Source organism: Ruditapes philippinarum, unplaced genomic scaffold, assembly GCF_026571515.1.
Source record: "Ruditapes philippinarum isolate M1 unplaced genomic scaffold, ASM2657151v2 ctg1206_1_1_1_1, whole genome shotgun sequence".
Taxonomy (NCBI): domain Eukaryota; kingdom Metazoa; phylum Mollusca; class Bivalvia; order Venerida; family Veneridae; genus Ruditapes; species Ruditapes philippinarum.
In genome coordinates this window covers 100,771-126,194 of record NW_026858413.1, presented here as the reverse complement: position 1 = coordinate 126,194, position 25,424 = coordinate 100,771, and the positions used below count along the sequence as shown (strand labels likewise).

The 25,424-nt window shown below is 34.1% G+C and overlaps 2 protein-coding genes across 10 annotated transcripts in view; one reads left to right on the top strand and one right to left on the bottom strand.

The window, feature by feature from the left end:
* Positions 1-25,424, bottom strand: part of LOC132753133 (uncharacterized) — a 59,695-nt gene that overhangs the window by 34,111 nt on the left and 160 nt on the right. For 2 of the 5 annotated variants that reach the window (XM_060743575.1, XM_060743569.1), the window contains exon 1: positions 10,005-10,159. The exons of 1 other annotated variant lie outside the window; for it this stretch is intronic. The gene's annotated coding sequence lies outside the window, so the exon portion shown is untranslated. Of the gene's footprint in view, positions 1-3,539; positions 3,674-8,905; positions 9,108-10,004; positions 10,160-25,424 lie in introns of those variants that run through there. 2 more of the 5 variants (XM_060743572.1, XM_060743570.1) reach the window with 2 other exon arrangements.
* Positions 13,237-25,424, top strand: part of LOC132753131 (myosin-2 heavy chain-like) — a 78,359-nt gene continuing 66,171 nt past the window's right edge. For all 5 annotated transcript variants that reach the window (XM_060743566.1, XM_060743565.1, XM_060743564.1 and 2 more), the window contains exons 1-6: positions 13,237-13,358; positions 18,846-18,981; positions 19,724-19,912; positions 20,773-20,892; positions 22,836-23,011; positions 24,691-24,876. In XM_060743566.1, coding sequence (XP_060599549.1) covers positions 18,881-18,981; positions 19,724-19,912; positions 20,773-20,892; positions 22,836-23,011; positions 24,691-24,876 — 772 coding nt within the window. In that variant the 5' untranslated portion in view covers positions 13,237-13,358; positions 18,846-18,880. The remainder of the gene's footprint in view (positions 13,359-18,845; positions 18,982-19,723; positions 19,913-20,772; positions 20,893-22,835; positions 23,012-24,690; positions 24,877-25,424) is intronic.

Sequence of the window (25,424 nt, the reverse complement as noted above, 5' to 3'; positions counted from 1 at the left end):
GTGGACAATTGCCCCCCCCCCCCCACACACACACAATATTTGGTAGATAATTTGCATATATAACCCCCCCATCTCCCCCCCCCAAACAATACATTTGGTAGATAATTTGCATATATAAAATAACTATATAAAATTATAAAATAACTCGCACTCCCTGCTCATAACACAAATTCAATATTTTAAACCCAGAGCATATAAATGTTAAGCGTCTGTAAAACAAATGTCCATTCAATATATATCATACAGCAGAAAACAAATTACATATTATAACAAGATTGCATTTGAGAAAAATGCTATGCCACCGCATGTTTCAAATTTCATAGCTGTACATCAAAGGACAAGAAAGTAGGTCACATCATCAAAATCTAGGTCAAAGTTCAATTTTACAACTAAAACTGTGCACATGGTCAAAATGTCATTGCTGTACATCAAAGGACAAGAAAGTAGGTCACTGTCCTCTTGGGCAAGGCATAATTTTGACCCAAGGGTTTAATAACAATCTTGATACAGGTCCACCAAACAACATTTCAAGTCAAATACATTGTATCTAAGCTATAGCTTTCTCCCATTCAGAAAACATTTGTTTTATTTTCTGTTTTTACTACGTGAACATAATGAGAATCACTGCCCCCGGGCAGGGCCAATTTTTGACATTTGAACAACTTTGGTAGAGGACCTATAGATGATATTATATATCAAACATCAAAGCTCTATGCCTTGAACCTTCAGACAAAATTTTTTTTTTCACTATATGTACATAATGAAAATCAATGACCCCCGGGGCGGAACCAATTTTGACCCCAGGGCTATAATTTGAACAATCTTGCTAGAGGTCCACTACACAATGTTTCATGCAAAATATCTTAACTCTATCCTTTGTAAATTTAGAGAAGACAAGAGGCAACATTTGAACAACTTTGGTAGAGTACCTTTAGATGATATTATTTAACAAATATTAAAGCTCTAAGCCTTGTACCTTCAGACAATAAGATTTTTTTATTTTTTACTATATGTATATATTGTAATCAATGACCCCCAGGGCGGGGGCAATTTTGACCCCAGGACTATAGTTTGAACAATCTTGCTAGAGGTTTACAACACAATGTTTCATGCAAAATATCTAACCTGTAGCATTTGTCAATTGCTAGAAGAATTTTTTTTAAGTTTTTACTATATACATATAAGGAAAACCAATGACCCCTGGGGCATGGCTGATTTTGACCCCAGGGCTATAATTACACAATCTGGGTAGAGGTCTACCAGACAATGCCTTATGCAAAATATCTAAGCTCTAGACCTTTTGGGTCTTTACAAGAAGGTGTTTTAAGTTTTTACTATATGTACATATAGCGAAAATCAATGACCCCGGGGCGGGGCCGATTTTGACCCAAGGGCTATAATTTGAACAATCTTGGTAAGGGTCTACCAGATGATGCCTTATGCAAAATATCTAAGCTCTAGGCCTTTTGGGTTTTTACAAGAAGGTATTTTAAGTTTTTACTATATGTACATAATGAAAATCAATGACCCCCCCGGGGCGGCACCAATTTTGACCCCAGGGCTATAATTTGAACAATCTTGTTAGAGGTCTACTAGACAATGCCTTATGCAAAATATCTAAGCTCTAGGCCTTTTGGGTCTTTACAAGAAGATTTTTTTAATTTATTCTTATAATTCCTTTTGGTTGCCATGGCAACCAGATTTCTATATGGAATGAAATTCTTTGAACAACTTTGGAAGCCCTTCACCCAAGGAACAATCCTGCCAAGTTTGGTTGAAATTGGACTAGTGGTTTTTCACAAGAAGATTTTTTAAGTTCACTATATAATCTATATAACACACACACAAACACACACACAAACACACACACACACAGGTGAATCGCTATATGCCACCGCATCGCAGATGCTGCGGTGGCATAAAAATATAAGAACTAATCTTGCAATTCTATATAAAAGTAAAAATGAAATTTCCCCCTTTGAAAAGCACAAGACCCTAATAATAGAATTCTACAATCACCAGTCTTTAAAACAAGAGGGCCATGATGGCCCTGAGGTCGCTCACCTGTATATAGGCCCCCCCACCCCCGGGCCAATTTTTACCCAAGGGCTTTTATTTGTTTATTTGAACAGACTTGGTAGACACCCGTAAGAAGATGTTTCATGCTAAACATCTAAGTTCTAGCTCATTGGCTTTTTAAAAGAAAATTTTCAAAGTTTTTACTATACACATATAGTTAAAAACAATGACACCCCTGGGGCAGGGCCAGTTTTGACCCCCGGGCGTTTATTTTAACAATTTTTGTAGATATTTACTTAAAGATGTTTCATGCTTTATATCTAAACTCTAGCTATTTTGGGTTTTTCCAAAGAAGATTTTTAAGTTTTTGCTATACACATATAAGGAAAATCAATGACCCCCTCCGGGCGGGGCCAGTTTTGACCCCAGGGCTTTTATTTGAACATACTTGGTAGACACCCATTAGAACATGTTTCATGCTAAATATCTTAGCTCTAGCTCTTTGAGTTCTTTAAAAGAAGATTTTTTAAGTTTTTACTATATGCATATAGGGAAAATTAATGACCCCCTGGGGCGGGGTCAATTTTGACCCCAGGGCTTTTATTTGAACAAACTTGGTAGACATTCACTAGAAGATGTTTCATGCCAAATATCTAAGCTCTAGCTCTTATGGTTCTTTAAAAGAAGGACGGACGCCGGACGAAAAGCGATCACAAAAGCTCACCCTGTCACTTTGTGACAGGTGAGCTAACAAGAGCTGTCCGTAAGACAGCGCGCTCGACTTTTTTATTGCTTGCCAATAAAAAAAGTTTTTGCAGTAAAAGGCAATACAAGAATCTCTGTATTTTTAAAGTGAACAATGGCCATGAGCATTAAGATATTTAGTGAAGAATTATTTTACTGAATTGTGTGATACCCTTGAACACTGCAGCAAAGTTTGAAATGTTTAAGTCAAATGATGTAATGATGTGAAATAGCATTAAAAGTTTCAAAGCAATATCTCAAAGGGTTAAGGCAATAAGTGGATTTTACCCATATTCAATGTATTTTCTAAGTCAAAAAGGGGCATAATTCTGTCAAAAACCTTGACAGAGTTATGTCCTCTTGTCTGTTGATGAAGGTCGTGATGGTAAACAAGTATGGTCAGTTTCAAAGCAATACCTCCAATGGTTTTGAAATAAAGTGAGGTGGTACAAAAAACTTAACCAAGCTCAATACACTTTCTAAGTCAAAAAAGGGCCATAATTCTGTCAAAAACCTTGACAGAGTTATGTACTCTTGTCTGTAGATGGAGGTTATGATGGTGAACAAGTATGGTAAGTTTCAAAGCCATACTTGTAATACTTCTGAAATAAAGTGGGGTGGTACGAAAAACTTAACCAAGGTGTGACGCCAACGCCGACGCCGACGCCGGGGCGAGTAGGATAGCTCCCCTTTTCATAGAAAAGTCGAGCTAAAAATGTATCAAAATGTAATTAATGCTCAAAAACAGTAAAATATTCTCTTAAAAGAATTACAACCTGGTATTTTTATCATCCTTTGAATTGTTTCCCAGCACCATAGCCAAGTGACTTTTTTTTCTGAATTCCTTACTGTGGTAAACTATATACATCAGCTAGGAAATATTATTGATGATAATTGTACATGTCAACCAGTTAGTTTCCCTACAGGGAGCATACACATACAACAATAATTTACAGTAACAGTAATGTTAGTACAGAGAGTAATATGACATTGTTAGTACAATAATAAACTTGCACAGAGAATATAGCCTTCATTTATACAATCCTCATGCCAAAAACAAACAAGAGCTGTCAGAGGAGACAGAATGCTCAACTAATAAGATACTTGATACAGTAAAGGAAGACAAAACTATGGAGAGAAAAAAAAACAATTATGAGATACCTATGTATATCTGTTTCAGTCTCAAAGTAGCCAAATTTTCACCACATAATAATGCATTTGACAATTTCAATAAAAAAGAAACAGAAATTTGTTTGCTCTGTTGAAAAGACAACAACTTGAAATTTCATTGGCCCCTCCCAAAACCATGCACCTTAAGACATACTGTTATTTGTGTATGGGCAAATTTTAACAATAGGGGCAAACTTTGAACAACTATGGTTGAAGACCTATAGATAATAGTATATACCAGGGCTCAAATTTAACTTTTTTTGCCACTAGCAATTTTTTGCTAGTAGACAAATTTTTAACTAGTAGCAAAAACTGAATTCAACTAGCACTTTTAACGACAATGATTTTTTAATTCCAAAATTGTAATTTATTTGGACGAGTTCGAACTGCCCGGGTTACAAATCAGCAACATCACTTTCTACTCAAAAACTTGATTTAGGGGACAGGGATTCTTATCAAATGTCAATCTACATGTAAAAAAAATAATAATGCAATATCATCGCCATACAGACGATGTCTTGTCTGGATTATGCGCACAACAATCTGTGCAAAATATTTTGGCAACATTTCCATCGTCATTGAGTTTGTACGTAAGACTGACATGCAGTTCTTTCTCCCAATTTTTAACCGTTTCAACTGAAGTTCTGATTGTCTTTCTTTTGATAGACTGTGAATCATCTTCTGTACTCAGAGTATTGTTATTGGAAGACACATTTGCTTCAGTAAGTGAGAAGAAGTTAGTTATTTTTTGTTTAGACATTTTATTCCGATCACACTTGATTTACACGGACATAATGACATTTGGACTGGTTTAAATTTGTGTACTTTTTTAAGCGAGGTTAATGTATAGAAAATGTAAACCAGACAGCAAGTGCGCCCATAGTTTATAACTCGGCTACCTGCAAATATTACGCCCCATTTATATTTCCGATTTTTCTGACGAGCGTATTCCATTTTTTCTTCAACTTGCAAAAAATTGCTAGTAGTCATAAGGCCAGCCTTAAAAAATGTTTGTTTGCAGTAACGCGACCGACTCACATAATTTGCCCCTACTCAAATTTTTTTTCATGGTCTGGATAAAAAAAAAATTTTTGAATCAGAAAATTAAGCCTTGTGCTTTGTTTTCGTTCTTTTAAATTTTGTGTCATTTTACGCCTTTTTCCAACAGTATTTCAGTCATATAGGCTTCTTTTAAATGTTAATAGAAGAAATAAAATGTAGGTCTTATTAAATTAGAATTCAGTTATCAATTTATTAATTGTTACCAGATTATCAAAGCATATATTGTCCAGCATTTTGAAATTCCATATTTATTTGGGAGTACAGTTCAATAAAAAAAAAAATCGACCTACCTACCTACCTTGAAAATTCTGGGTCGGGTTACTGCAAACAAACATTTTTTTAAGGATGGCCTAAATCTACTCGCAAAATCATTTTTCAACTAGCATTTTGCGATTCGAGCCCTGATATACAAAATATCTAACCTCTCTTCAGACAAGAAGTTTTGAAGTTTTTACTTTTATACATATAAGGAAAACCTATGACCACCCCCCAGGACAGAATACCCAAACAGAAGAGGACAAATTTTTACTGTTATGGCCTAGTTACTGGTTGCCATGGTGACAAGATGAAAGCATTCTATGTGCTGCTAGTTTAATTGATGACGATATTCATGTCCTTTAATTATGTTACCACAAGCCAAAATTTGAAACAAATAAGAGTAATATAAGTGTTCTATATCACAGGTGAACGTTGCGTGGCCATGACTTAGGCCATTATTTTTTTATATTTCGGTTTAAAGACCCGCCGACTCTGTATTTTGGGAAAATGAAAAAAAAAAAAAAAAAAAAAACTGCCCCCAAAAAAATTCTGTGTTGTCTTGAAATACGCTGCTAATAATACGACTTGTCAAAGAAATGTCGCAGTAAGTATTATAATTAACTGTTAAACCTACCACATGCCAGACTATTTTACCTACGATTACTTACTCGAGAATAGCATGTCGTCTGCTAGGCCGGCAAAGTGTTTATTATTGGTGTATTATGAAAGAATGTCTGTTAAATGGGGTCAAGCCATTCTCACAGAATTATAATTAGGCTTTGATCATATTTCATCAATGCATTGAAGGTCGAAATGCGAAAAAATGTAAAACAACCAAACAAAAAAAACACGCCAAATTACGTAAGCAATTACATTTAAGGACAGAGCGAGAGAAATCTGCTGCAATTGACAAGACCAGTATTTTCAGATTTAACAAAAAAAAAAAAGTCTTTAAAAGCAGATTGAATACAGGCTTCAAACAAGCAAAATAAAAAACAAGAAACATGGCAATGCCATGAAACCAGGTTTTCAATTATCACCATTGTAGATAAATATGTTGTATTTGAAATACAAATACAAGCAACAAACAATGTAACTATGTGCAATGTAAAACATGAATAATGTAGGAGGAATTGCCACTGAAGAAGTGTTCACTATAATATTATGTATAAGGAAAAAAACAAAGGGCCATAATTAGGTCAAAAACTATCCAATCACAAAACCCCGACAATATGTGCCAGGGTGCTTGATGACAAAGCTTCTGTGAAAGTTTGAACAAAATCCGTTGAGAAATGTAGGACGAGTTCAGCACAGAAGAATTTGTTCACTATAATTATATTGATAATTCTGTATAATGAAAAACAAGTTACAAAGTAGACATGAAATAATATATCATATCTTTTTTAAATTACCTCCAAAGATGATATGACCTTTGACTGCCAAATCAAGTTAAAATCATGTAAACAGGATTTTCAATGTTAATGTCACTGTGACCTTGACCTTGGAGCCAGCCATGCGGAACATGCGTTCTGCACGTCATCTTGATGTGGTAAACATTTGTCTGAAGTTTCATCAAAATTCTTCAAAGGGTTGAAGAGTTACAGAGCGGACAGGATTTTCAATGTTAATGAAATCATGTAAACAGGATTTTCAATGTTAATGTCACTGTGACCTTGACCTTGGAGCCAGCCATGCGGAACATGCGTTCTGCACGTCATCTTGATGTGGTAAACATTTGTCTGAAGTTTCATCAAAATTCTTCAAAGGGTTGAAGAGTTACAGAGCGGACAGGATTTTCAATGTTAATGTCACTGTGACCTTGACCTTGGAGCCAGCCATGCGGAACATGCGTTCTGCACGTCATCTTGATGTGGTAAACATTTGTCTGAAGTTTCATCAAAATTCTTCAAAGGGTTGAAGAGTTACAGAGCGGACAGGATTTTCAATGTTAATGTCACTGTGACCTTGACCTTGGAGCCAGCCATGCGGAACATGCGTTCTGCACGTCATCTTGATGTGGTAAACATTTGTCTGAAGTTTCATCAAAATTCTTCAAAGGGTTGAAGAGTTACAGAGCGGACAGGATTTTCAATGTTAATGAAATCATGTAAACAGGATTTTCAATGTTAATGTCACTGTGACCTTGACCTTGGAGCCAGCCATGCGGAACATGCGTTCTGCACGTCATCTTGATGTGGTAAACATTTGTCTGAAGTTTCATCAAAATTCTTCAAAGGGTTGAAGAGTTACAGAGCGGACAGGATTTTCAATGTTAATGTCACTGTGACCTTGACCTTGGAGCCAGCCATGCGGAACATGCGTTCTGCACGTCATCTTGATGTGGTAAATATTTGTCTGAAGTTTCATCAAAATTCTTCAAAGGGTTGAAGAGTTACAGAGCGGACACAATTTCGTTTGACGCCCGCCCATCCGCCCATCCGCCCAGCCGCCCATCCGCCCATCCGCCCGCCATACCCCAATCTAATAACCAGGATTTTCAAAATTGAAAACCTGGTTAAAAATGCCCGCACTTACTTTTACTAGATTTTTATGTCAAAAATTGACCCGCTAATTATCCTATAAAAATATTTTCACAATGGGCAAAATTGAACATTACTTTGTGTAATCTTTTCTTGACAGTTTTTTTTAACATCTGATCTATAAAGAAATGAGTGCAAGTCAGCTGATTTTCGGCACCTTTGATGATTCAGATTACACAGCAATGTGTAAACATCAAAGAATGACAGATTCTTTTGAAGAGCTCGCTTGCCACTTGTCATAAGTCGTTGTGTGTAGATTTCATGTGTGTTTTTAAACAATGGCAATATGAGCAAAAGTTTTTTTTGTGTATTTAAATGCGCAATACAAAATAATTTTCATTCATTTTGAATAAATTGCAGTTTAGTCGGGTAATTTTGACAAAAACCCAGCGGTCAGATCTCTGTCGAGTTACACTTGCGGTGACTTCGAGATTACATATCTTCTTAAAACTTGAAATGATTGTAATGACAGCTTAAATTCCTTTAAGAGTAATCAATTCCCTACTATTTGGTACCAAGATATTGAAAATTAGTGAAAAAATGTTGGAGTTATGGAGTTCATATTAAGATGAGTGCTGAAAAATGAGCAGCGAGTTGCATACCTTTACTAAATATATATTATATCATTTTTTTATTTATTGTTGGAGATGAATGTAATTGAATTAAAAGCATGAACTAACTATTAAAACATGTTTAAAATGAAAAATACTACAGTTTACATGGTTTTGAGAGGTAGGAGGGTTGTAGAGTGGGTAAGGGGGAGGGGGGTAGGCCCGAGGGTAGTGACCAATCAACGCGCCAAACACCTTTGGTTTTGGGTTGTGGAGGGGTTATTAAGGGGGGTATAGTGTAAGTCATGGCCACCCAACGTTCACCTGTGTTACATATCATTGGAAAGATAATTCCAATACAAACTTAAAGATATGGTCTGTTTTCAAATTTGAATCAAAAGTTTAATAATATCATGTGAAAAAAAATCCATAAATTAATTATATTTACATGATTAATAACTAAGTTTTTAGCGCTGTGTGCACCGAAATCAAATATTGACCAGCAACAAAAATGTCTTTGTGTAATATGAGATATATCTAAATGATTTATGTTAAACCAACCTGAAGTAATCGCTGTAACCAGCCCCTAAAACACAGTGTGTTGTCTGATGTCAGCCACAGACGCTTGGGGTTATGTACGTGGCTCCCCTTCTTGATCCGCACTTGTATACACTATGCCTATTTTTATCGTGCAAACCGTACGTCAAAATATTTTTGCATATTATTACGACCCGGTCACATGTCTTGAACATAAAACATGTTTTCCGCTATTTTAACCACGTTTAAAAAAGTCCCTAGAATATCCATAATTTCATGAAGATAACAACGTACGCTTTCCTTTGATGTGAGATGACTGGAATGAGTTTCGGCACTGTTTTGCGCTTTCATTTTCATGCCGAGAACCAAAACCCCGCAGCGGTTACTTCCCCTAATCAGTACAGAAACCAAATCAATAAGACTGACGGAAAGGGCCGAGTAGTTGCGATTGAATTTCTTTTTCCCAGCGATTTTCCCGCTGTAATTTACGGGAAACATTCCAGTGGTCATGAATTCGTAAAAAAGCATGTGACTCAGTTATGAAAATATAATTAAATGTGCAAAGCTTGGAAGAAAGGTACGATCTGATAATAACATGCAGTTATTTATTAAAGGAATATATGCATCGACTGATTTACACCAGAAATAAATGGCATGCGATAACATGAATACCTGAAATATATGTAGGTCAGTTGTGTTTACATTTGGAAGCTTGGTATCTTCAGGAAATTGAAGCGTTGGAAAAAAATTGACTTTTTTTAAAACGTTATGAAATTCTATTCAAACTTGTTCATGTGTTAGACACTTAACCGTCTCATACTAATATAAGCACAAATTTAAAACTTATTCTTGTAATAAACAATACTTTTAGTTTTTAATATTCAGGGGCGGAGAAGGGCGGGGTCCATACTCCAAGTGTCTGTGATGTCAGCGACGCAATTACCTTGAAAATTATTTTGCATTACTTTTGGCTTTTTACAATGTGACATGTTTAAACACCATTAATTAGATACTTATATCATTATTTACATTAACTCAAACACATATAGACTTATGGTGGCCTACAAAGTTAATAATTAAACGTTGATAAACACTGATAAACACCTATAACCAAAATATTTACCTGGGCACAGGTATATCCGCCGTATATCGCTTGCAACATGGAAAATTCACACAATCGCAACTTCTCGGCCTTTCCGTCAAACTTCGAATGTGAGATTCCATTACCATACACAACAAGCTAATGGGTTTAAGTGTACTATTAAATGATTGCGACTTTATACGAAATATAATGTATGTAGATTATATGCAACCAGTGACTTTATATGATATTGCTGCAACCGTTAATTTATCTTATTTTATTTTCGAATTTATATACTGATTTCCCAACAGTTTCCAGTCCTTCTTTCATTTTCGTCTTGTGCAGTAAAATCGATCAATGTGTTACTTAATCAAATAAAAGAAACGTTTGAATTCTAAGAAACTCCGCACAAAAAATAGATCAGCTGTTTTGAAGATTTTTCGGCTGTTTATACATGTATAGGTTTACAGACACTTCACCATAGGCCTTTTTTGCAGACACTTCACACCTCAGACAGTTCACCGCTTATTTTAAGAAATTTGATCCCCCCATTTTTTTTATTTTGTGTTAAACAATTATTTATGTAGAAAATGTTTAATGTATTCAAAAGTGATCAAGTATAAACTCAACATCACTAATTCCGCCTCATCACTTAATTCACGGTGATTGCATATTTTCATATGACTAGTGTTAAAATTGGTCAAAATTGGGGAAGTACTATTCTCCGGTCCGGTCGCTTCCGGTCTCCGGTCTCTCCCGGTCTATTTTGACCGGAATTTACGAGAGACCGGCGAATAGTATCATATTTACTGGCCCGGTCAGTGCCGGGTCTTCTTAACATTATTAGATCTTTCTAGATGAAAAATGTGTTGATATAAGCTAATCGTTTTTCGTATATAATGTATTTCGTTTCAAATAAATTGTTTTTATTATGTGTTTTCTGTTGTTTTTAACTATATATTTTCATCAGAGATAAAAATGTAAAAGCGTATTGATTACGGGGAAAGACAATAGATATATTGTTGTTTTGCTCTACAAAAAAGTATCAAAAAGTTATTAGTAAGTAAATTCTCTATTTTTTTTATTTCATATTTAAATATATTTTATACTAATTTCGTTTAAAGTGGAAGTGATAACACTAATTGAATTATCTTCCTACAGAAACTCATTCATATTCTTTTATATTCATTTTGTATTCATTATTTTATATTTATTCATTCATTTACTTTTCATACAATAATATTCATTAATATATTTATTTTACATACAATATTTATTCATTTACTACTTATTTATTTTTCATACAATAATACCTTTTCAATCCAATTATCTAATCAATTATGAGATAACTGTTGAATAATAATATGTTTTATTGCCTGTTTTATGTAAATGAGTTAAATAAATTATAACATGTTTTTTTTTGTTTCTGCATTATTTACTTAACAAATATTTACTCTTAGAAATGTCTGTAGATTATCCTTTAATTGAAAAACTAAAAATCAAATAATACTTAAATAATCAAAATAAACATATAAAGCATTATGTTGTCGGCTTATTTACTTTCTAGAAAAAAATGAGTAAGGGGTGAAGTGTCTTACTGATTTTGAGGGGTGAAGTGTCTTGAGGGGTGAAGTGTCTTTAAAATTTGAGGGGTAAAGTGTCTGGGGAATGAAGTGTCTTGCTACTGTTTATATCTAGCTTACTGGTTGGGGACCACCAAAACCGGACAACCATCAGGGTCGGTCTATTTACCCCAAGACACACCAAGATACCCCAAAAAACTTATATATTGTATTTGTTGGGTAAGTGGGCAAGTGTTATTATATACGACAACTGATTATTTATGTGTCACCTTGTTAATTACTGTCTATTTTATATCAAATATTGTTAATTATGTTTGGAGTTCTTTCATCACTAAATATTTATTGATATTCTCTTTAATATAAAAAAGAAATATTTTGATTGAAACTAACTTTACTGAAAAAACAAGACTATGTTAATCTAATGAAAAGTGGGGCAAATGAAATAAAAAAATCAATATTATGACACTTAAAAATCAAACATCAAAATTGTGTCACTCATAAAATGACATTATCGCAGAATTAAACACTTGCTGAGTTGCACTACACCAAAATCCTGCAACATTGGCATTATATATTTCATTATGGTAAAAATGTTTGCACAAAAAAGAATATATTTATAATCTTACATTAAAAATACAATGAAATAAATGAAGAGAGATTTCATCTGTAAATGTTAAGTCGCATAGTTTCATCCCATAAAAAAGGTAAAACTGAGATATATTTACATGTCAGTAAAAGTGTCTTGGGGTTGTCTTGGGGTGTCTTTGGGTAAATAGACCGACCGCAACCACCAAACCCGGACCGCTCCGATAATGCATGCTTTAGTGCTTTTTTGTTCAATGGTTGTCAAACTGTCAGCCGCCTTTTGTTGTTCATGTTCATATTTCGAATCAAAGTCGAAACAAGTAGAATTTGTTGTTTAAATTTTTATATTACCAACATGTATTTTCTCCAATTCAAGATTAAATGACGTTCTTATTTTTTAACTATAAAGGTAATATCCAACGAATCAGTAACTTTTGACCATTACTTCGTTTAAACAAAATTACAAAATTTCGCCATTTTTTTGTTAAAATGTTGAATTCTGCTTAAGCCGGAGCTAGGGGCGTGGACGGTCTTTTGCACTAAACAGTACCGTCCATGAACATACTCAATGAAACCGAACAAGCAACATTTTCGATTTTGCCGTGTTTTGGCTCTTTAGGGCTTCTGTTTGTATCTATTGTATAAATTTTCTTATTCTGTTATATGATATCGATAAGGAAAACTTACTCAAAAAGCCAGTCAATGCAATACCTCCAAAGTTACAACTTATCGTCATATATTTCTGCACATAAATGCATAAATGGCTCGAAAGTTATTCGTAAAACGTTACTTTTAAACTTTATAATTGAGATCTACTGCAGTATGTCAAGGATATTTAAAGTTACTTTTAAATAACTTGCATTAAACTATTTTCGTTAATTTATTTCATAAAAATGGACAAAATTAACATAGGACTAACAACTTTTCAACTATTAGAATAACTAAATCCTTTTTTGTGATCTTGAAACATTGGATAAGGTATAAGATACATGTGATATAGCAGGCGGTTTTATCTTTTCGATACGATCTTTTCCGGGTTTTCCCGCGGTTTCCGCGAGATTTTCCGACAGTATGGTACTGTATTTTAAGTTCCGAGCGAAAATCCCCGGATGTTGTCATTGGTTTCAATATGGCTGATATAGCTATAGAATTTCGAGTAAGCAAGTAAGCTAACCGTACGTTAGCCTGAATGACAACAATATGAAATAGAAGAAGTAGTTATTAACGAGTAAGTTAAATCAGAACATATATTCAAAAGTGATAATATTGTGAAGTGTTATAATTAAATTTATCGATCATATTTCAGTTTTCATTTCTATCCTACCTTTACCATGATTACCTTCTTCTTCTGAGCATTTCAGCCAAGATGACTTGTAAGCTCCTCCTATACAGTATTATCAAGATAACTTCAGTAAATGTCACTTGTATTAAATCTTTGACTTTGCCAGCTCCGGTGGAGTAAAGTTTTAAATGTCAAAACATTTTCACTGAGAACAATGTTTTTTCTTCTTCTTCCAATAGAGTCACAGTACCTGTGCTCGACCAGCCCAATGCTCGACCAATACTTCTATTTGTTTACGATTTATGCATTAAAGTGGAAAAACCCTGGGAGTTTGTGTGTGCTATTTGTACCTGACTTGTAACTCTACACCATGTACAAGTACTCCAAGTTTGTTAAAAGTTTTGCCATTTTGCAGACAATATTTAACAGTACAAAATGCAATTCTATAATAAAAGTAGCAGTAAAAACTATTTAAAACACTAAACTAATGATAATTTAGGGCAAATGTGGACAATACTTTGTTAAATTGCCTTTACTCTTATGATTCCAAATGATTTCCCATAGGAAATGTGCTCAAAAATTATCAAGACCTTGCTTTCCGTAAAAGGCAGGGGCTATGAAAATGTAAACAAATATGGCAGCTGTACGGAAACAAATCAGGAACACACCACTAAAAGCGTAAACCATTTGTATATTACACCAATTATCAGACTTAACTATGTTTGCAGAGTGATTTTAGTAAAGAAAAATATGAGAATAAGTAATCTCAAACACCCCAGTATATGTAAATACCAAAACTCTTATAAACACTATTTGTCAATGTATAGCATTTCCTTCGTATCATATTTGTTCTCATATTAACATTTATAGACCCTAAAACATAAATGTTTCAAAATATTTTTGAAATAGAATTGTTGAACATAAAAAGTCATATCTGTTTTAAAAAAATAAAAGTTCTGATAGAGATAAAACCACCTGGTCGAGCACTGGTTTGGTTGCCTGAAAAATATAGTAGTTTTATACCCTATATACAACTCTGTGGTAAATTGTATCCTGATCTGTGTAATTAAAACGCTTAAGCTTATTGTGAGTTTGAAAGGGCCAGCTTTGTAACAAAAATAATTTTCCCAGCAAACTTTTTATTCTGAAAGAGTTTTTATGTAATTTTGTGAAAAACTGGTTGAGCACTGGTACGGTGACTCTATACTGGCCACCTTCAACTAACTGAAGTTTACTGCCAGGTTAATGCCCAAGACGTAAAGAAAGAGTAAAAATAGTGAGTGATATATACAGTGCAGGTTAAAAACGGACAAGAGTGTGGTTTAGATATAGAGTTGGGACAGATGAGTATGAAATGACTCAACTGTACCGGCTGACGTAGCATCTGGAGGTAGGCTGTTCCAGTCTTTGATGGTACGTGGAAGGGGATTGTTGACGGTATTGTGTACGGCAGTAGGGTATCTTGTAGGTTAGGTTGTGTGAATTTCTTGTAGATTTGGAGTTGGAGGGTATGAGTTGTCTAGAGCTACCTTGTTGTTGATGACTTTGTAGAGCATGATCAGTCTGGCCTCCTTTTGACGTTCTTGTAATGATTTCCATTCAAGGTCTGCAAGCATGTCTGTGACGCTGGACCTGTTGTGGTACTTGTTTGGTGGAAGTAGAGGCGATGTTGAGGTTTCTTCGCAGGAAGCTGGTGATACGGTTGGCTTTGTTACAAATGTTATGTATATGTTGGCCCCAGGGTTCAGGGTTCATCCAAGGTATTTAGCTGATGTGACATACTCTAGAGTATGACTATAAAGAGTGTAGTTATGGCAGATGGGGCTTCTTTTCTTGGAGATGGTGAGGACTTGGCATTTGTCTGGATGGAAATACATTTTCCATTTCTCTTCCGACAGCTAGTTTGTCGAGGTCAGCTTGTAGGGTGGAACAGTCAGACTTGTTTGTGATGGCAAGATAGGCCAGCGTATCATCTGCAAACAGTTGGATGACTGCGTTTTGACCCTCTGGGATGTCATTTATGTAGAAAAGAAACAGACTCGGGCCAAGGACTGAGCCCTGTGGGACACCGGATTCTACAGACACTGTATCTGAGGTTACCCCTTCCAAGACTACAGATTGGGATCGGTTGCTTATGAAAGCCTGAATCCACAGGTTGGTCTTGCCTCTGATGCCGTAGTGCTCCAGTTTGTGGGATAAAAGGCTGTGACAAACTTTGTTGAAGGCCTTGGCGAAGTCCATGATGAGAACATCAGTCTGTTTGCCATTTTCCATGTTCCGGGTTATGTCATCTGTGAATTCAAGAAGCTGTGTTTCACTTGATCTGCTCTTTCTGAAGCCGTGTTGGAGAGGTCTAATAGAGAATCTTTTGTTTTTCGGCATGATTCATGATGTGGCTGGTGACAATGTGTTCTAGGAGCTTGCAGCAGATGCACGTTAGGGAGATAGGGTGATAGTTTTCTGGTTTATATCTGCTGCCTTTCTTGTAGACTGGGGATACATTGGCTTTCTTCCAGTCATTAGGGATGGTGCTATTTTCAAGTGACAGAGTGAAGATGGTGTTGAGTATTGGAGCGATGTCAGTTGCCAATTCCTTGAGGATGTGAGGACTTATGGTGTCGGGTCCTGCAGCTTTATGTGGGTTCAGTGCGAGAAGGAGTTTGGTGATTCCATTTGTGGTTATCGATATTTCAGGGGCTACAGGATGTGTTGATTGTGGATTGAGGTAGTCCCCCTTCTTGAAGTCATCAGCAGTGATCTTGATGTTGTCTGTGAATATAGATTTGAACTGCTGATTTAGAATGTTAGCTTTGGACTAAGGATAGGAGTGGAGTTGTCCATGTTCTTTTAGTCCAGTAATTGTTTGATTGTCTTTCTTCTTGTGTTTTATGAAGGTCCAAAAACGTTTCTGACTGCTGTGTATGTTTGGATCTGAAGGCTGTGGCGTTACAATATTATCGACATATGTCCAGTAGGCTTGTCGGAGTTTCTTCTGCACTAAGTGTTTGCAGGTCTTGTAATTTCTTTGATGTTGTTTGTCTTGAGATTTTTTCATTTTCTTATGGAGACGGTCACGTTTTCGAATAAGTCTTTTGATGCTTTTGTCAATCCATGGTGATGTTTCTCTTGGCCTAGCAGTTTTGTGGGGGATATGTTGTTGTATACTTGTTTTCAGTGTAGTTGTAAATTTGTCCCAGATAGTGTTGATGTCGGTGTTGTTTTCCACCATAGACTTGATTGTTTGGTGGAGTGTTGCCATGTCTTCCTTCATGCTATCCCATCTAGCCTTCTTGTATAGTGGGATCTTCCGGGGTGTTTGTCTCGTGTGGGTGACAGGGCTGAGGTCAAGTTCAACGAAGACCGTGTCATGGTCAGATATGCCGGGCATTGTAGTTACTTGCTGTACTTTGCTAGGGAGATTTGTTATTACAAGGTCAAGAGTGTCACAAAATCGGCACGGGTGTGTGATAAAGTGTAATAATTCCGTTTAACTATCATTTGTTTGTAATGGTTGCAAATATCCGCTTCTTAAACCTAATAAGATTACCAAATGTATAAATAAGTATGTAACCATGTCAATATCATAACTGTTACATGTAAATCTGTTGTTTGTAATATTTGATTATATTATATTTGTACATATGATAATTTATGCTCTTCTAAATGGAGGAAATCTATCTATCTTATCTATCTTATCTATCTTTCTTATCCTATTGTATCCTATCTTTAATAAATCCATCCATCCATCCATCCATCCATCCATCCATTTATCCACCATTAGTTAATGGATATGGAAATATGAATTCTTGCAACTTGCCCATGGACAAGTTTGGACAGAAATGTATACTTGACTGCACCTTAACTTTACTTGCCCATATAGAAATATAAAACATTGACCATTAATTGTTTTAACAAAAAATCATGGAAAGTAATTATTGTGTCCTAATTTTAAACTTTTTAGTCCCCTATCGGTTTACCGGAGGGGACTTTAGGTTTACCCTCCGTCCGTCTGTCTGTCTGTCTGTCCGTCCGTCCGTCTGTCCGTCCGTCAGTCCGTCCGTCCACAAAACTGGATCCCGCGATAACGCAAAAAGTACTGAAAATATTGTAATGAAACTTGATATATGGATTGATGGCAGTATGGAGATTATGCACGTCTTTTTCTTTTCTTCCTATGTTGAAAATTCTGGTTGCTATGGCAACAAATAGACTGAAAATATGGCAAATTTTACACATAACCTGGATCCCGCGATAACGCAAAAAGTACTGAAAATATTTTTATGAAATTTGTTATATGGATAGATGGCAGTATGGAGATTATGCATGTATTTTTCTTTTCTTCCTATGTTGAAAATTCTGGTTGCTATGGCAACAAATAGACTGAAAATATGGCAAATTTTACACATAACCTGGATCCAGTGATAACACAAAAAGTACTGAAAATATGTTTATGAAACTTGACATATGGGTAGATGGCAGTATGGAAATTATGCACATCCTTTTCTTATCTTCCTATGTTGAAAATTCTGGTTGCTATGGCAACAAATAGACTGAATTTCAAGATTTCTGGTTCTAGTTTTTAAGTTTTTTCACTATAAGTTCTTTATTTCTTAAGGTATTTTCTTCAAACTTTAAATATAAGTTGCTTGTCATCAACCACATCATATGTGACAAGGTTTACAACTCTAGCACAGAATTTTTCAGAATTACCTCCCTTGAACTTTAAATTTTCATGAAAAAAACATTGTTTTTTTTTTAATAACTTCTTTTTCTGAATGTATCTACTTCAAACTTCATATAAATGTTTCTTATTATCACTCAACATTAAATTTTGTGAGTGTTCAATACTCTAGCAAGACTATTTCCAGAATTATGCCCCTTTTGAACTTAGACTTTTTTTTGAGAAATTGGTAATTTTTACTCCAACTTCTACAATCATGATAGGATTTTAAAAATGTTATATTTTGATAACAGGGATGTTTAAAAAATAACTTTAGAGTGTCTTTCAGTCCGTCTGTCTGTACATAAAAACTGTTTCCTGTGATCACTTTTAAAGAACTTTTTCAACAAATTTACTTAAAATAGGAACCTAAGTGAATGGCCCTTCAGAATGTTGCTTGGGCTCTTACCGGTAGGGGACTTATGGATTGCTTGCAATACTATGATAATTGCTTGTTTATAAATAACGTTTAAAGGTTTAGAATATGACGATGCAACTTGGATAGTTATCGTATAGCATCATATAAACATAGAGGACAAAAAATTATAATAATGATACTGGCCTAATTAGTCTTAGGAATGAAAATTTTCACAAGACAGAAATACTAACTGTCTGTTATTACAATTTAGTTATATCATATATAAATTCTCAGCTTTGAATTGATACATTTACTTTGTTTTCATTTTGGAATTATTTCTGTATTCTTCTTTCAGGTCACTTAATAGTTTTTAGTGGTCAATAAATCAAAATGTCTGAAGTTGAGCCTGAAGATATAAAGGGGCGTTTTACGCCTCAGCACCCTCTCCCAGAGGCTATACAAAAAATGGACAGAGATGAAACAGTGTGCAGGTACTGTACCATGCATAATAGAATTTTAGACCAATTTAAAACAAATAAATTTCAACTAAGTGGTTTTATTCTTTTTTCCATATCCCAAAGTATATCAATCATCAATGCTATTAAAGATTGGATCAAACCTATGGCAAAAGAAAAACAAGAGTGAAAGTTATAACAGTGTTATAATTATCGCTTTATCTTCTTGCCACTAAACTATTGAAATAAATATTTACAATCATGAAGAAGCTAAAATTATGTCTTTAAACATTAATGGTGTGATAGCTGGTTTGCTTTTCATACATCCAAATTGTAATTCCATTTCTTACTTATGTGAACAGTTTAACTGCAGCATTTTTGAGCTCATTTTGGAAAAATATAATGTTGACCATTAGCAGATGAAAATAACAGTAATTAAACAGTAAGCAAGTTTATTACAGTAGTTTAACAGTAATTTAACAGTAAGCAAGAGTATTACATTCCATTTGTTTGTTTTATGTTTAAGTGTATGAGCCGCGTCATGGCAAAACCAACATAATGGGTTTGCAACCAGCATGGATCCAGACCAGCCTGCGTATCTGTGCAGTCTGATCAGGACCCATGCTGTTCGCTTACAAACCTTATAACAAGTAGAGAAACTGATAGCGAACAGCATGGATCCTGATCAGACTGCGCAGATGCACAGGCTGGTCTGGATCCATGCTGGTCGCAAAACCATTATGTTAGTTTTGTCATGATGCGGCTCGTATATTTTTAGATATTGTGGTGTGAGTTATCTCATACATAGTGAGATAAAGGCATTAGAGAAGAAGCTTAAAGCCCTTGAGAAAGAATTAGAACATCATGCAGGTTGCGAGGACAGAGAAAATAAACTGAAAAAAGAACTACAAGTGTTACAAGATGAAAGGGGAGAATTCGAGATGAATTTAACAGTTAAAGACGCTGCGTGAGTATACTGAGTGAAAATATCATGTCTTAAAATAAATGTTTCCTTGTATAAAATTGCTGAAATTACTTTTATTAATTTCATTTTCTGTTCAACATTTGAATGTAAAAATGTTCATGAATCTGAATAAATATAATTCAGATTCATTATATGACTTGCACAGGGAATGAACACTGCTTCATCATCATGTACAATATATACACTGATAGACTTTGAAAATACATCAGTTGGGTTTTTCCTTGTTTTAATGGGAAGAGCATATTCGACTTTTCAATATTTTTGCATACTAAAGGACATATATGTCTGTAATTCTCAATTTAAAAACTGTTACTGTCACTGCCTCTATTATTGAGGTTTTTTTTATTTATATAAGCAATTGTTTTAAAGGAGAATTAAAGACACATGTGTCCTTCAGTATGTAAACATTTTTAGAAATTGAACATGCTCTTTCTTATAAAAAAAAAAAGCATAAACCGAACTGATGCATTTTCAAAGTCTGTCAGTGTATTTTGGTGGACATGTTTACGTGATGGCATGATTTATTAAATATATGTATGCTCATACATAAACATATATTACAAAACATTTTGACCATGTTAACAGTTCACATTGGTCATGTAAAATACACATTGGTCATGTAACACACATTGGTCATGTAAAATTTACATTGGTCATGTAAAATACACATTGGTCATGCAAAACACACGTTGGTCATGTAAAATTTACATTTGTCATGTCAAACACACATGGGTCATGTAAAATTTACATCGGTCATGTAAAACACACATGGGTTATGTAAAATTTACATTGGTCATGTAAAAAAGTTTATGATTTGTCATGTTTTCACTGTGAATTTTCAGAATATCTACACTTACAAATAACTTAAAGAATTCTGAGGGAACATGTGAACGTCTACGCAATGAGAAAGATGATATTATAGAAAAGTTACAGAAAGTAGAAAATGCAAATAAAAGTCTCAAGTAAGTTTGTAACTTTAAACACATGTCATTGATATTTATGTTTAAAGGGCATCCATAAAATTGTAGAAACATCTTTTATTGAAATTTATGGTTAACTGGTAGCAATTTTTCATGACTTTAAAGCATCATATTGTCAATTTACTCCAAATACATATCAGAGCAATAGAACTTGATTACAAGTCTACAGAATAACCTTGCAAAATAAGAATATACTTCCTTATCACATAAACCAAGGCTTAGGAGTGTAATAAAGCCATTTAATAACAGATATTACAGTAGTGTAGTAACAATTTGGTGTGACGATAAACATGATGATAAACATACAAACAAAGCGTTAACGCATGCTAATGATAAATGACTCTTTAATGTAAATTGTTCTTATTTTGCATATATGATAATGTAATATTTGTGTAGTTTCAATACTAAATGATTGTAGAAAAAGTGTCAAAATAGGACTATCTTTAAGCAACATTTTGATTTTTTTCAACTATTTTATGTATTTGAAGAGAGATTTTAAGTTATTAGTACAGAATAATCATACATGTAATATCTCCCACTGGGGGACAAAATCCCTCGATTTTTAGGCTTGTCCACCGATCTCCCGCCATGGGATCAGATTCCCCCAATTTTCAAGAATCCAACTAACAAAAAATTAAAAGCAGAATTGTTACCAATAAAACATTATTTTACGATACACTTAGTATAATAAGCACATATACCAGTCTATACATCGTCTCTAAAAATGACAGCGTGCTAGTTGATAATTACTCAGACAGACTTTAATTACTTTCAATAGCTGTCAACGAATTAAGAAAGGAATTTTATCTAACCATGCATGACATAATTCTCTGTCGATGATCCTGTCAATCAGTGTCAGTATTGCAGGCGCTGAACCAATGACAATATCTGATATAGAATTGGATGACGTTTCAATATTTTAGGACATGTAACACCCCCTTGAATGAGGTGTTGGTGTTTTGTTTTTGAAGTAGATTAAAGTAAGGAATTATGCAATGTCTTTAGATAAAAAATAATTAATAGGCAAGTTATCTAACATTCAAGGAACTCAAAGTATCAAAGATTTGCAGAGTTTGAATCTAGTGTTGCAGGGCCGGCAAAATCTGATTTTGACTTACTTGTCCGTTCTTATGTGTAGCATTTGAAACTTGCCCGTATGATATTTACATAGTTAATTCTTAAAAATCTTCACTTTTCCGTACAGGCTATGGGACAACCTGGGAAATACGGACAATTGATTTTGCCGGCCCTGGTGTTGTATCACGGTTACCAAACATTAAGAGGGGATTTAAAGTTGAAACAAAGAAAAGGAACAAAACAAAGTTTCATTTAGAACTGTAAATTTTTCAATAAAAATAAAAATAAACCTGCTAAACATTTTAAAGTGAAAATGGAAATCAAACTGCATTATCGATATTTCCATTAAGAATTCTTTGCAGATTAATATATATATATATTTATTTACATATTATAAAAAATTACAACTGGTTTTCCCGTGCTAAAAATCCGCCTATTTTTAGTCTAAATCCTTAGTCAAAATATATTGATGTGCTAAAGCTAGATTCTGATATATTTTTGTTCTGGGTCAGAAGTTTGCTTCTATAGGGGAGATATTGCTCATACACAAAATATCACTATATCTAATCGAATAGTACAATTAGTTGGACTTTCCAAATCCCCTGCTTTTTACAGACAAATCCCCCTATCTGGGTGGCTGGAAATATGGCATGTAATTGCATGTCATACTTCTTAAATGAACAAATTGACAGTTTACCATACCTCTTCACAGTTTAGAATAGATTGTTTATACAAAGCAGAAGAATTTAAGCTATAAGTATTAAGTTAAAACATTTCTTACTTAAGAATTTTATTAATCAACTGTTTTATGACAAGCAGAGTTCATTTGTCTTGTATTTGTACTGTAGGGAAAGAAATAATCATCTAGAACGAACACTTCCAAACTTAAAGTCAGCTTTACACTCACAAAAAATGTCTTTAAGTGAGATTCATACATTTATGGAGAAGAGAGATGTCCAGATGAAAGAAGAACTTAGTATACTGTTATCACATGTTAAATCTACATGTGATAGTGAAATAAAAGGTAAGCTAATGTCAATTTATATATCAAAATGCAAATTAAAAAAATGTTATTATAGTTTTATCAGAACAAAAAGATTACACATGGAAGTTAGGTTACAGATAAAATATATATCATAACTTGTAATTTAGTGAAAAAAACAAAACAAACACAAGTTGTTTGAATTATGTAATGCTGATTTGAAGCTATTTAAAACATATAGGTACTTTTATTGGATAAAGGGAACATTTGATGTAAATATAAAGTTATAAACATATCAAAGGTGTCATGCAAGATTGTATGGCTTCTTAAAACAATGTGGAAGACACACCACATATTAATGTTGAAATGTGTACAGGACATATCAGTACAAAAATTATAAAATATTTCCACAATTACATGAAAAAAATATGATGTTCTCTTATTTATATAAGTTATCTTGAAACTAACAGTACAACATACATAGCCAAAACAACATTGAAAGGGTATAACACTAACTACCTATTTATGGGGCATAACACAAATTGAAAGACAAGCCATCTATATATAGGACATACCACACATTCATAGGGCATAACACATATTTAAAGGGTATACCACAAACAATCTTTTTAAAGGGCATAACACAAACCATCTATTTATAGGGCAAAACACAAACCGCATAACACAAACCATCTATTTATAGGGCATAGCACAAACAATCTTTTTATAGGGCATAACACAAAACATCTTATTATAGGGCATAACACAAACCATCTTATTATAGGGCATAACACAAACCATCTTATTATAGGGCATAACACAAACCATATTTTTATAGGGCATAACACAAACCATCTTATTATAGGGCATAACACATACCATCTTATTATAAGGCATAACACAAACTACGTTTTTTTATAGGGCATACCACAAACAATATTTTTATAGGGCATAATACAAACCATCTTTTTATAGGGCTTAACACAAACCATCTTATTATAAGGTATACCACAAACAATCTTTTTATAGGGCATACCACAAACTATCTTATTATAAGGCATAACACAAACCATCTTTTTATAGGGCATAACAGAAACCATCTTTTTATAGGGCATACCACAAACCATCTTATTATTGGGCATAACACAAACCATCTTATTATAGGGCATAACACAAACCATCTATTTATAGGGCATAACAGAAACCATCTTTTTATAGGGCTTAACACAAACCATCTTATTATAAGACATACCACAAACAATCTTTTTATAGGGCATAACACAAACCATCTTATTATAGGGCATATCACAAACCATCTTATTATAGGGCATAACACAAACCATCTTATTATAAGGCATAACACAAACTATGTTTTTATTGAACTGACCTTGACCTTTTAACAACTTTGACAATCAAGGTCAATCAGGTAAGAAGCATCTAACATTCTTAAAAACCATTATTTAAATTCATATAAAATTCATACATATAAACCTAATGTTTGCCCCTTTTATAAGAAGTCAAAATTTGCTGAGGCATAATATGCCCCTTTATGCTTCAATTATGTCAACTATTTGTACAAGCATGTTTATTTCCTTGTTATGTGTCAGCATTTATATGAGTTGAAGTAAGGAATCAGGCATTATTACCCTGGTAGAAAATAGCTACAATGTCTGTGTTATATAATTTCTGTCATTGAGAGGTAATTTAACTTATTTTTGAAGAAAAGGAAGAGATACAGTCAAAGATCAGAGAACTACAGTCAAGTTGGGACACAGCTACATCAGAAACTGATGTAATGAAGAAACAGTTAATCAGACAAGAAAAACAAATTTTACAGTTAGATAAACTCTTCCAGGAGAACAAACAATTACAGCAAAAATGTGAAACCTTAGAGACAGCTCAAGCAGGTAAATTTATGTAAATATAAGATCCCATAGTGTAAAGGAACATATGAGCCGCATCATGACAAAACCAATTATGCGTTTGTGACCAGCATGGATCCAGACAAGGGCCTTAAATGTCAGAATGGTTACTGTTCATTATATTGAAAACTATTTATCACAGTCTTCATATCTCACATATTGAATAGCAATATGTTGTAGATGACCTATAGATTTTGGGATTACTATAGTTCAAAGGTCAAGGTAACAGCAGCCTTAAATGTAAGATTGGTTTCTGATTTTACCTTGAAAATTTTTCACAAAGTCTTCATATTTCACATATTGATTAGTCATAATGGGGTCACAAGTTCAAAGGTCAAGGTCTTCATGTTTCTCATATTGATTGGTTATAACTAGTAGGTCATTTTTTCTTTTTTCCATAACTGAGCACTTCCATGTACCAATTTATGGCAAGTTCCTATAATACAATTACCAATGATATGAGTCAAGGGCTAGAAGGGGGTGGGGGTCATATGTGTCATTCCACATTCTTGTTTAATCTTTAATTTGAGTTA